Raw genomic sequence first — 14,370 nt, forward strand, 5'->3', positions numbered from 1 at the left:
GTGCGGTCGATGACACATGTTATAGGTGAATATGTATGGTGTGTTAAGTACGTGTTTTAGGTGCGGTCGATGACACACGTTATAGGTGAATATGTATGGTGTGTTATGTACGTGTTTTAGGTGCGGTCGATGACACACGTCATAGGTGAATATGTATGGTGTGTTATGTACGTGTTTTAGGTGCGGTCGATGACACAAGTTATATGTGAATATGTATGGTGTGTTATGTACGTGTTTTAGGTGCGGTCGATGACACACGTTATAGGTGAATATGTATGGTGTGTTATGTACGTGTTTTAGGTGCGGTCGATGACACACGTTATAGGTGAATATGTATGGTGTGTTATGTACGTGTTTCAGGTGCGGTCGATGACACACGTTATAGGTGAATATGTATGGTGTGTTATGTACGTGTTTTAGGTGCGGTCGATGACACACGTTATAGGTGAATATGTATGGTGTGTTATGTACGTGTTTCAGGTGCGGTCGATGACACACGTCAAAGGTGATTATGTATGGTGAGCTATGTACGTGTATTAGGTGCGGTCGATGACACACGTCATAGGTGAATATGTATGGTATATTATGTACGTGTATTAGGTGCGGTCGATGACACACGTCATAGGTGAATATGTATGGTATATTATGTACATGTTTTAGGTGTGGTCGATGACACACGTCATAGGTGAATATGTATGGTGTGTTATGTACGTGAATTAGGTGCGATTGATGACACACGTTATAGGTGAATATGTATGGTGTGAAACGTACGTGTTTTAGGTGCGGTCGATGACACACGTTATAGGTGAATATGTACGTGCTTTAGGTGCGGTCGATGACACACTTTATAGGTGAATATGTATGGTGTGATAAGTACGTGTTTTGGGTGCGGTCGATGACACACGTTATAGGTGAATATGTATGGTGTATTGTGTACGTGTTTTAGGTGCGGTCGATGACGCACGAGAATCTGGCGCGACTTGTTGGGGTTGGTGTTGAGCCAAACAAAGTCTGTATAGTCCACGAGTTCTGCAGTAAAGGATGCATCGAGGTATATATCGTATATATGGTATATGTTGGTAATAAACATGAACAGAAATTAAATTGATTGTAAAATGTAAAATTTAGGTCTTACGCTTACGTATTTATTTGCACTAGAAGAACTTGTAACACGATCTTGTAAAACTCCTGACTTTAATTTTAATGTCATGTAGAATCACGAGTTTGTTTGAACTTTTCACAATTGTTTAAGTTTGACCTTTCAGGATATACTAGAAAATGACAATATCAAAATGGATATATCGTTCAAAATATCAATTTTGAAGGACATTGCTGCGGTACGTATATAAAGAATAATGTGGTTATAAGGATTTTACAAACGATGTATATTTGTTATTAATTAATGAGGTATCATATCGTATTATAAGCATAGCACAACATCGTTCATCTCAACAACAACAATATAAATCTAGAATCTTTCAAATGAACCTCAAAATAGGATAAAATCTGCTACTTTTTAAAACATTTTGGGAGGCATATTCAATAGTTCTGGTTTCATCCGGTTTTTAAGCTATACCATCTAAACAATGCATATCAACTATGACATCTCTGAATGAAGAGAAATAATGACATACTTACTTTTCTACTGTGTTTTTATGACGAATTAAGTGTACATCACCTGATGAACCATTACCATGATACTGTATGTATAGGGGATGTCGTTTATCCAGTCGTCATGTCTGCGCTACCACGGTTATCTGACGTCTAAATGTTGTATGGTGGACAGCCGGTTTGTGGTGAAGATATCTGACTATGGTCTGCCCACACTGTACAGGAATGCCAGAATCTCACACTACGGACAAGGTCAGACAATTTGTAATGATCTATTTGCAAATTACAGAGTTATCTGCCCTTGGGGTAGATATTGTTTGTGACGTCACTAGTTTGCAAGCATTTTGTAACACTTGACCAATCTCTCCCAGGGTTCATTGCTGTCCCCACATTCACCTCTTTTAACAGCTCACGAACTGACCATCTGTTAACCTCGGGCCACATAATATTACGTCGTGACGATTGATTAATGCATTGTGCCCCTGTATATATGACGTGACAGTGATTGTTTTTGAAACGGCGGACATCGTATGCAAATCGTAACTATTTACTTAAAAGAAAATCTAGCGTATCCGCAAAAAGAATCCATTATTGTTCGGTTTAATATTCTATGATCCGAGGTCAACAGACGGCCAGTTCGTGTGCTGTTGACAGAGGTGAAATTTTGGGAACCGCAATGTACCCTGGGAAAGATTGCCGTTTACACAGGTGAAGGTAATGGGACAGCAATGCTCCCTGGGAGAGATTGATACTTGACGTGAGTTTCGCTCACAAAATAATGACGTCACAATGAATACTTACACCCGCACGAGAAGGTATATTTGTAATACACATCAGCCTAAAACAGTTAAGCGGAACACAAATGTAAGAAGATGAACCGAATCAAACATGTGAAGAGATCCAAATTGAAACAAAATAATATCCAATAAAATGTCGATTCTATATATGAATGCGGACGAGTATGACCGTGGGTTGAAGTGTTTATGCCATTTTTTCTCCCTTTATATCTAGATTATGGGGAAACGCTACCTGTGTTATTAGCTAGTTAACTTTATATTCTTAGCTTAACTTTTCTCTGAAAATGTTGCGTAACAATCAACACGTATTCGTAATAGCAGATAACTCTGTAATATGCACATACACCATAGAAATACTGTTTCATTCAGAGTTGTGGGTGGCCCCGGAACATTTACGTGGCGGAGGACACAGTGCTAAGGGGGATGTGTTCAGCTTTGCCATTATCATAGTGGAGGTACTATCACGAGCCAATCCATACGACGCTTATAGAACCGTCATGGACGTACAAGGTAAATGTAGGCTGTGTCGTTATATACAAATAATACAAAAAAACTATGACACTTACAGATAGATTGGCGTCGTTTATATGAGAAAAATACAAAACAAATACGTTACTATTCTGTTGGTATTGTGTGGTGTTGTATCATGCTGCAGTAATTGTTATTGTATCCTGATGACGAATTTATAATTAGAATACCACTGACTATACATACGTCCCTTAATTAAGCACCTTTTTAGACAGCGGATGTTATTAATTAGCTGGCCAGTATAGCTATATATAAATTGTGAATGTAATGAACATTGTAAATGAGAAACATTGTGTTTTTATGCTGGTAGTATCACTATTTTAATCAAATTAACTACAGCATAGTCACGCAGGCTAAACCGCATTTAGTTCACGAAGGTTAGTGGAACTGGACTGGGTCCATCATTGGTGATGAGATAGCTCAGTCTCTAGTGCACCCAGCTAGTGTTCAGATGTCCAGGGGTCGAGGCTCAGTCAGGCCACTACATTTCTCATCTCCTATTATAGAATATTAAAAGCGTAGAAAGAAACTTACTGACTCAATTACATATATGCATAAAATAAACAGAAAAGAAGAAAACAATAACAAATTGAAAATGTTCGTAAAAAGTGCAAAAGTGGAAGTGCATTTCATTAGCATTACATTTCACGAATGATTCTGCATAATTTATTGTAACTTTGATTACGTGAATGGTTGTGCTTAATCGAGTGGGCTAAAAATCGTCATATTATCCGTATGTTTGTTTAGAAATTGTAGATATGATAAAAGCGAGGGACGAACCCTTGTTTCGACCCATAGTTCCCAAGGATCGCGGTCCTCCCGTGCTCATCGACTTGCTAGAACGCTGTTGGGCCGAAGTACCAGAAGACCGGCCGGATTTCCATAGTATTACCAGGTCATTGCGAAAGATTATGGGGTAGGCATTAAGATTTTATATCCTGTTTATTATAGTAATATTTTGCATGAATATAAATCACTTTAGGTGTACTTGAGCGAACATAACTAATTTGATAAAAAGTGTGTATGCATCATGCATATATATCTTTAAACTGAGTGTTCATACCCATCACAACACTTATAATCCTATACTTCAAACGCCGATGCAATGGTGTTATCATATCCAACTCTTTCCTATAAAAGCGAGCTAAAAAAACATTTTTCTCTCATACCTACGGATGTAGTATCCGGTAAACTACACTCATATCGACTAAGGCTGTATGGCATGACTACGCATGCGATATAACCTCGTGATCTGGGATATGTTCTTGGAAATACGTTAACATAGCTATGTCTTGTCAGACAATTAAACTGACCCAGAGGCGTAATTGTAAAATTGAAAAGTAATTAAACCAATCCACATAAGAGCTATAAATATCATATCAATTAAAACAATATGTGTACATTATATATTTATATGACAACATGAGATCTTACATGTACAAACACATACAAGAATGTGATAATATTGAAAATAAAATACTTATGTACTTCTACTCGGAATACATTTCTTTTCTACGTCAAATGGCAATGGTCATAATAAATGCCGAGTAAAACTAAAACACATTTTTATTTTTGATATGAATTATTCAACTAAACCGATAGATATGCTCTCACAGCTACAGTAACATCGTTGAATTTGTCTATTGTACATGTGAAAGTTTATTACATTCAGTCTTATTTGAGTTAATAACGTAACGCTTCCTCTGCACTGCCTCAAAGACTGTTCTGATATCGTGTCCAAATGTAAACAAAGTTGACTGCAAACCAAACTTCTGTCCAAAGACCGCATTACAGCAGTGTTGTAGTATAACCGGTAGACCTAGTGTAACATGGACTATCATTGGTATTTATATGCTTTACTATACAGCGACACTAAATGATTTATCGACTTATTTGTCAGGGCCAAACATACAAACTTTGTTGACATGCTATTACAACGGATGGAAAAATACGCCACAAATCTAGAAGACATCGTGGAAGAACGTACGAAACAGCTTTTATTGGAGAAGAAACGCTCCGAGGAACTTCTGCATCAGATTCTTCCAAGGTATTTAACTTAAAATGTATTGTAGAAAAAACGTTCTTAGACCCGTGTTTATAGGAATACCATATCCTATTTTTTTACCATCATCCATGATGACGATTATGTTGCCCTTTCTTTTTCATAGGATGTCTTAGGGAAAGGTGGCCTCTTATTTAGAATAATAAATTTAAAAAATGTCGATTCCTTTAAACATTCAAAATGGGGTTTACTTATCTTGGCTGATTCCAAGTGTCGGATCATGACCAAAAGACCGGCAATTCCCAAATAAAAGACATTCTTATTGATTTGTCTCCTTCTGGACGCCAACTGTTAAATAGTCTCAAAACTTCACTCTATTGATGAAAGAATATTTTGCTCTTATTTAAGTAAAAGGTTCTTTGTTTTATCTTTATTCAAAACTTTTCTTCGCATGCAATTGTCGATAATTTTTGTCATTGGGATCATTGATAATCCAGAGGACACATCCACTACATGGTACCCCGTCATCACATACAAAGACAAAACATTTGTTAACCCGATTCACGCGGAAGTCTACCGCTTTTGAGGCCGATCTTCCGCCTACCGCTTTATATCCAAATATTCCAATTTCTGCAAAACATCTTTTAAAAAAATTCTTCCCATTTCTGAAATTGTGTTAGTGGGTTGGGACCGCCATGGTGGCTTCAAAATGTATAACCAGATAAAGTAGGGGCATGCGCACTGGCTTGATAATTAAGTAAACGAAAGAGGTGTGAACACTCCCTGACCGTGTCTTCTCACTTAGAATACATTCTGAATTTTGAGGTATACAGGTAAGGTATTTTGTTGGCCAGGTGAGACTGGTTGTGAAAGATAGAACAATAGCAGATAATTATAGGTAAGGTTATAGACTGTTTCATAACACTTTCAACTTTTACGGAATTGTACTTTATGTTAAGAGAAAAAAACGCTGGATATTTAAGTATTACATGTTTATTTATTTATAAATACACATTGTATATCATAATTCATACATCCAGTAGTAGATTTCAAACATAGCTACTACTTTCAAATAATTTCATTTTTAATGAATATATATCAGAATGGAACCAAAAAGTAATTACATTTTGAACATAGCTACTACTACTTTTAAATAAATTAGTTAGATAAATTTCATCTTTAATAAATATATATCAGAATGGACAAAAAAGTAATGACATTTTGAACATAGCTACTATTTTTTTTAGTTATTTCCACCTAAGTTCATCAGCAAGCAGCCCTAGAAATGTTTTTCATCACATTTTTCACAATGAATATTTTAATACATGTACATGAAGTTCTTTATTGCAAATGTAGTAAATAAGATAAAATAAAAAAAATTAAATTCTACAACTTTTGTGGTATAGAGAGAGAGAGAGAGTAACAATTTTTGGTCTTAACCTGACAGCAATTTTCTTCTTTCTAAAGCAAAAGAAATATATTTGCTCAAATTATTTAATTCCTTTATATTTTGTGTATTTAATTTAATTGAATGAACAAGCTAGGATTTCTGACATAATATGGTTTTATAAATTTTAATCTTCATTCACCTTACATTTTATAACGAAATGGAATTCATCTTCAATATCATAATTACAAAATGAACATATTCTTTGTTTCCTAGGTACATGTATATTCCTGTATCTTCCCCTCTCTATATTCAAATCATGTGCAGATAATCGGAATTTACATATGTTTCTCTTAAATTTAATGTGTAAAGAATGATTTGAAAAAGGTTGACAAAAATAAGATGTTTGTATAAATTTCCTTTACATGAAACATTTATCAAACGCATTCATTTCTGTCTAAAGAGATCTTCTAATTTGATTTTAAATAGATTAGAATCAGATTTAAGAAACGATTCCAAATCATATATATAGCCCAAACCACAATTGTTTAATTCCAATCTCGACTGAAAAATCCAGCTATGATTATTTTCTTCGATTTCTGACTTTTCTGATAAAAGATAAAGAAACTCTTCTAAGTTCAATATCATAAAGAAACTGCTATGTACCTTTTCAATGTCAGGAGCTTTATGAAATCCCAATATTTCACACCCATAATTCATAACACTACTAACGTAATAATTTACTATTTCGATTAATTAATTATAACAACACTTACATGTATCTCATATATTAGGAAAACATGTACTATTATTGCTCAAACAGCCTAATTAACGATGATAAAACAGCATTGATAGTAATTAATGCAAATAACATCTAATTATATGTACCAGTTCTATAGAAATAAGAACAGACTATAGCTGAAACACACTCAGGTGTAAAACTTGACATGTTGGCCAGGTAATACAGGTAAATTTCAGAATGTTGGCTAACTGATCGAATAACACCCACACTGGTGCTTATTAGCAGCCTTGGGATATTTCCACCTTGGCGTGGTGGTGTCACTTTCACATGTCTGAATGTAGGCTAGCTAACGATATGTATTACATACCGTACGGAAACAATCATCTGGCCTTGGATACATTTTGTGCTTACAACTAGTAAATGTCATTTCAAAAACAAACAATACTTGTAACTGAAATGATTATTTTACTAACGTTTATAATGTAAAATAACTTCATTGTGTTCCATGGAAGTCACAAACATTGCAATCGTAATAGCCGCCATTTTGGAATGGATTGATTCTAATAGAGTAGCCTGATTGGTATATTTGAGGATTTCACTATTTTTTTTTTAAATATTTTTTTAACAGTGGGATTATTTCTCCAGCATATTGGTGTAAATTTTAGAAATAAATATACATATAGTTTTTAAACTAAATCAAAATAAAATGAGTCCAGTATGTCAAAAAATAAATAAAATAATAAAAAAAGGTAATTAATAGCATTGAAATAAATTAAATAAAAGTGTTCAATATATATATTGTCATTTTTCTTCTAAATTCTAAATTAAATGTAACCCTTAATTAACATTAACAATAGTACAAAATGAGCCACAAAGGCCTATGGTAATGATCAAAGATAAAACACAATTTGTTAACAAAATATGTTTTGTAATAATTTGAATATCATTGATATATATATATATATCTGCCGCGCCGCGAAAAATGCTACCGCTTTTGGAGTTGAAAATCTACCTCTTTTTGGTCACCAAAGGTTAACATAATATGTATCAGGCATTTTAATTTTAATGGTGTTGAATTATTTTGCACCATCTATAAATAATAATAATAAAAAATAATTCTGAACGATTTGCTCATACATACACATCATTTTTTTTTGCTTCCTCAGGAGCGTGGCACGAGATCTGATTCAGGGTAGACAAGTTTTACCTGAGAGTTTCAGCTCTGTTAGTATTTACTTCAGCGACCTTGTGGACTTTACTAGTCTGTGTTCTAAGCTTACAGCATTACAGGTAAGCTTTTACATAATCATTCAAAACCTGCATTAGCGATCTCGTCTTTATTTTATGCTTGTATGTGATATCGATTCAGAAATGTATCATAGTTATCTTTGTTAGAAATAACATCGGTAAAACCTGCAACAGCGACCATCTCTGTAATGTTTGCTGCAAATTATAACGATTAAGAAAAGTTTCACAATTATCTTTGTTAGAAATAACATCGGTAAAACCTGCAACAGCGACCATCTCTGTAATGTTTGCTGCAAATTATAACGATTAAGAAAAGTTTCACAATTATCTTTGTTAGAAATAACATCGGTAAAACCTGCAACAGCGACCATCTCTGTAATGTTTGCTGCAAATAATAACGATTAAGAAAAGTTTCACAATTATCTTTATTAGAAATAAAAATCGGTAAAACCTGCAACAGCGACCACCTCTTTATCTAAAGTTTGCATATAATATCGAATAAGAAAAGTGTCATGATTACCTTTATTAGAAAATAAAAATGCTAAGAAAAGGGGTGTACTCTTCACTACTTTTATTTAGTCACTATTGTATATAAAATTATATAATGTGTATTTCCCTTTTTTATTTGACGAAATCATGACATTAACTTGTACTAATATTATCTGTCTTTATTTTCAACAGTTATTATTTTAAGAGATTATAATCATAATTAATATAATGTATTTATTATAAGAATAAACATATGTATGAATGATTTGAATGTCAGTATGAGAGAATCAAATTTGCTAAAGTTATGTATTTATTTGTAAAATACTATACCTAATATGCATTTCTTGAATAAAAATTTATGTAAAAGAAAAAAAAACAAATTTAGGAAAAAAAATGAAATGTAAATTGCGAAATTAAATAGCCGCGAACGACAGTTGGTTTGCAGTAATTTAAAAAAAAAATGCTAAGAAAAGGGGTGTACTCTTCACTACTTTTATTTAGTCACTATTGTATATAAAATTATATAATGTGTATTGCTGTAGGTGATTGATGTCCTCAATGAAGTATATACACTGTTCGATAATATTATAGACAAATACAACGTATACAAGGTACGTATATTGATATCGCTAATATATGTATTTCAAGATTGGTTCATGTGTATTACCGATTGGTCAATAGTTTATCATTCATACTATAACTTACTTCATAAATTGTGCATCAATGGAAAGCTCATTACTAATACAAAGAATTCGTCCGACATCCATGCCTACCACTAAATAGTCCAACTCGGTAGAGAGTTACAGGTATTGGCAGGGGGACTATGATTTTCCTCTTCCCGTAATATTAAACGACCAACGCTGATAATTTGATGAAAACATAACAAATGCAAAACAAAAGAAAGAAAAAAAACTCATTATGAAACTTTACTAATATACATCTACGATGTAATATCATTTCTCATTCTTAGTGAAAAACGCAGTTTTTATCCTCGAAAAAATAACCGAATCTAAATATGTTATGTAACAGGTTGAGACTATCGGGGACGCTTACATGGTGGCGTCTGGCCTACCAATCCGTAACGGGTCACAACACGTGTCCGAAATCTGCCGTATGGCGCTGGACCTACTGGGCCAGATATCTACACACCAACTCAATAATGTGGTGGATAAAGTAAAGTTACGTATCGGCATCCATACAGGTAAATAAAAAAAACAAACAACAACACACACGCAACAGATCAGGTACACAAAATAAGCAAGGTAAAGTTAGACAGGTATTCGTTATTCTGAATATCAAATAACTGTTATATACTGTAATCACAGAATAATACAGAATCACGGCTTAGTAATCTGTTTTTTACTTTTTATTTATGTATTTAAATACAATTAATTAAGAACAAAACTGTCAAATAAACGTACTTTATACATTTATAATGGGCCGGAAAATGAAAAATAATTTCACTCTTAAGGAGGCGATTCGACAATAAGCATTACTGCCTCAGAGGCAACAATTTAAGATTTTAGTAAAAGAAATGAACAATTGAAAGCAACAACAAAATAACACAGTTCTTGACCTTCTCTTTTTATACCATGCATGGGATAATTATTGTTTTTTCCTCATCATATTGAAGAAAAAACAGCTTTTGAAATTAGCATCATAAATGCTATAATGAGTTCGTCAGATAATGATAAGTTAATTTAAAGATTTACATACCATGGTAGATGCTGACACTGAATTTCATAATTTGATGCATTGCGATAACATTTCAATTCCATACCTTTCATAACTACATGTGTTATCCAGGGCCATGTGTGACCGGGGTGGTAGGCCTTAAGATGCCAAGATATTGTCTGTTTGGTGACACAGTTAACACAGCCTCTAGGATGGAATCCACGGGCGCCCGTAAGTATGGAAACGAAACAAGGCATATTAAAGGGACAATTCAGTCTAAGAGGACATTAAAATTTGCATATTTATCGGAATCAAACCAGTTATAATAGAAATTATATTAGTTGGTTTTGATATGCCAGAAAAATCCACCTTAGTGTGAAAAGTTCAAACTCTCTTGCTGTCCACCATTACACATATATTTGTAGTGGTCGGACGTCTTGTATGTTGTACCCTGGTCCTTAATGTAGTAAAGACATTTTTGTCTAGAACTGCTCAAATCGCTTTTACACTAGTGTGTTTATGTTATTATGTGCATGTTCTTGTTTAAAAATAATATCACCAACTCCTCGGTGGTTATATCTTGCATTTGATTAACGTACATGACTTTGGCTAGTATTGATCAACGATTTGGAATTTCAACGGTATCAATCAAAATACCTTAGAATGTCGGGAATTTATTAATATTTCTTGTTATATGTTTCATAAGGAATATAGAACAATACATTTATGTCATATTTTGCTTCGTGGTTATGTAACAGAATTAGCCTCACTGAATTGTCCCTTTAAATATGTGGTGACTGATTTGTTACATATCGCATTTTCGTGTTGTTTCTAACGCAGAACCCCCCCGTTCACATCTTGCCTTTTCGTGCAACTTTTTCGCATTGTAAAAATACGCAACAACCCGCCGAAAGTCGCCAATCCGACGAACGGCGTAGTTTGCCGGTGGTCTCTAATTTTGTTAGGCGAAAAGTCGACGTTCATTGGGCTGTCGCGTAATATTACAAGGCGAAAACAAAATGTTCAGCGACTTGTGGCGTAATTTTACTTAACGAAAAGGCAATTAATTTTTTGCTGTTTTCGTATTTTCGCGTAAATAATTTAAGGTGAAGACCCATCGATAGCACTATAAGCCACAATATAAATGGTTGTATTGGAATGTCAAGTTAACCTATACAGAATCTGCATAGAGGTCGTTCAATTCAGGATAAAAATGGAGAATGTAGATCAAAGTGACCTAGATCAGTGTTCGTTTAGTTTTAATTTTAAAAATACACTAATAACTCCGTAATGAGCATCCATATTCAACCAGGAAGTAGCTCGGAATGAAAGGTTATCATCGTCTGTGGATTTCTCGTTCTAAGAACGCGAAATACAACATGGCGGACATCAGCCTAGTGTCATACGAGTAGCAAATATACTATGTTTCATATTTAAAAAGCTAATAACGATAATTTCACTTTCCTCGCTCATTTTTGTTTTACGATTACCGTAGTTGGGTTTAGTTAACAGAACCCAGAAGTAACGTTCCGCTAAATAGAACACGTTGCTAGTTTTCTGACATGCTGTGGATATTGTTAGTTTCTTGATATACATTATTAAGTTGTTATACGATTCAGCTCCACTTCGATATGTCCATACCGTCATTTCATGAGACGGGAGCTTTTATAACAGTCCTTAACTTTCACTAATATTATATAAAAAGAAGATGGAAATAGCTGTATACGATATACCTAACTTCACTAACAATGTCGAAACACTACAATATATATGACATGGTCGTATGAGTCGTTAATATGTGATACAAATTGTTTTTCATCATATTCCGATGTTACCACTCTCACAGTCAATTCCTAATGCGATTTCTTTCTGTAGCATCGAAGATTCACATAAGTGACGTCACGAAGAAAGCTGTGGACAGCACGGGCATGTTCACAGTGGAGTGTCGAGGCGAAATCAGCATAAAGGTGTGTAAGCAAAGGGTTAAACACATCACCAATAAATACAAAAGAAAAAAAAGATATTACTTTGTCAAATCATTTCTACTAGATAAGCTTCTAGTATTCATTTTTTTAACGAGCATTTTCATTGGCTTAAATATTTACATTACTATAACGTAAAAGTGACGTCGCTGTTTGTAACGTCGCATATGATTGGTTTATTTCAATATCTCAGAAAAAAGATATCGCTTAATTAGGAATTTTACTGGATTATATCGAATTATAACGATGAAATTGATGCTCCACCGCTGACAAATGTTTTTTTCTCTAGCAAAAACAGGAGCAGATGATTAAGTATTTTTCTTCAGTTACAAAAGTTACTTACTTTACACCATTACCACCATTGAAAAGTTCGAGCTTCTAATTTTATTTCAATATAAAATTATTAAATATGATTTATTGCGTCTCGAAAAAAATCCCTGGCACTATGTTCTATATGGAAAAAAAAACCATTGATTGCGCATAGACCAAAGGCAAATTAAATTATTTTTACATATATTTGGTTTTAATTAGACAAATTATATACACTATTAAACACCAATTAGTGCTCAAATGATGAGTATCGTTCATGCTCTGTCGGTGGTGGGGCATCTTTAAATAGATTTTTATGTATTCAAGCTACAACAAAAACTCATATGCACTCTCATCATAAACTACGAAATCCGTAGATAATAAATGTTACATTGTCGATTTTCAGGGGAAAGGCATTATGACCACCTACTGGCTGTTGGAGGAAGCGTCGAACTCTACATGTTGAAAATTGTCATTGTTACGATTATTTGAGGATTTATTCCATACATCGTGCATTTGACTCCTTTTAATCGGCCTTAATCGATAGCATTGCTCTCATTAGACAATGATCTTTCATCGAAATTGGATGATCCTAATCCTGGAACTTTAAAACTACAATTGTGTATTAACAGTCTTTTGTATATACATGTATATAAAATTAAAAAAAAAACCCATCATCTTCTTAATCCAAAGATATGATGGAACCAAGTACTCTTCATATATTAGTGGCCCTTGGGTCTCAGACTTTTCCCTGGGGAGGGGGTCATTTACTTAAGTTTATATTGGGGAAACACATTTATGAGTATTATTTGCTCAGTTTTCATAGGAAATGTCACCGATGTAATGGAATCAAAAACTCTTTAAAGATTAAAAGGTCAAATTGCTACATTGTATAATCATTGACTGATTTCAAGAGCCTGATGAGCATTTGTATAGTCTTTAGTCTTTAGTGTTTATATGTATTTGTTTCATTCTTTATCCGACTCGGATGACCGTTAAGGCCCATGGGCCCCTGTCTTTAATAAGATCTACTTCAATTTACTTCAAAAACTGTGATATGATTTCCTAACATAATGAAATAGCTCCAAGAGTTATCTCCCCTTCGCAAGTCTCTTCATTTAATCTGCGACACTCCATCAGGTGTTGCCCCCACTAGTATATATAACAGCAGTCATTCACAACGTTTCAACCACGTAAACTGTTAAAGAATTGAACAATTTCCATCCATTTTAGAAAGATACCATATCTGTCCAAACGAAGATTATAATGTCCTTGATCAGATACACGTTCGAATGAATATCTGATAATCAGGTACACGTTTGAATGGATATCTGACCTCGGATACAAGCTCGATTAAATATCTTATCCTTGGGATACACGTTTGAATGAATATCTGATCCTCGGATACACGTTTGAATGAATATCTGATCCTCGGATACATGTTCGAATCAATATATGATCATCAGGTACAAGTCCGAATGAATTTCAGATCATCATGTACACGTTTGAATGAATATCTGATCCTCGGATACACGTTTGAATGAATATCTGATCCTCGGATACATGTTCGAATCAATATACGATCATCAGGTACAAGTCCG

At 34.1% G+C, this 14,370-nt stretch overlaps 1 protein-coding gene across 1 annotated transcript in view; it reads left to right on the forward strand.

The window, feature by feature from the left end:
• The window catches only part of LOC138329141 (atrial natriuretic peptide receptor 1-like), a 29,634-nt gene extending 15,962 nt beyond the window's left edge, over positions 1-13,672 (forward strand). Inside the window, exons 11-22 of the mRNA XM_069275902.1 lie at positions 947-1,051; positions 1,266-1,337; positions 1,713-1,863; positions 2,778-2,918; positions 3,684-3,852; positions 4,837-4,983; positions 8,234-8,357; positions 9,347-9,415; positions 9,834-10,005; positions 10,611-10,709; positions 12,354-12,445; positions 13,176-13,672. Coding sequence (XP_069132003.1) covers positions 947-1,051; positions 1,266-1,337; positions 1,713-1,863; positions 2,778-2,918; positions 3,684-3,852; positions 4,837-4,983; positions 8,234-8,357; positions 9,347-9,415; positions 9,834-10,005; positions 10,611-10,709; positions 12,354-12,445; positions 13,176-13,235 — 1,401 coding nt within the window. The 3' untranslated portion in view covers positions 13,236-13,672. The remainder of the gene's footprint in view (positions 1-946; positions 1,052-1,265; positions 1,338-1,712; positions 1,864-2,777; positions 2,919-3,683; positions 3,853-4,836; positions 4,984-8,233; positions 8,358-9,346; positions 9,416-9,833; positions 10,006-10,610; positions 10,710-12,353; positions 12,446-13,175) is intronic.
• The last annotated feature ends 698 nt before the right edge of the window (positions 13,673-14,370 follow it).

The sequence above is a fragment of the Argopecten irradians genome, chromosome 8 (genome assembly GCF_041381155.1).
Source record: "Argopecten irradians isolate NY chromosome 8, Ai_NY, whole genome shotgun sequence".
NCBI lineage: Eukaryota > Metazoa > Mollusca > Bivalvia > Pectinida > Pectinidae > Argopecten > Argopecten irradians.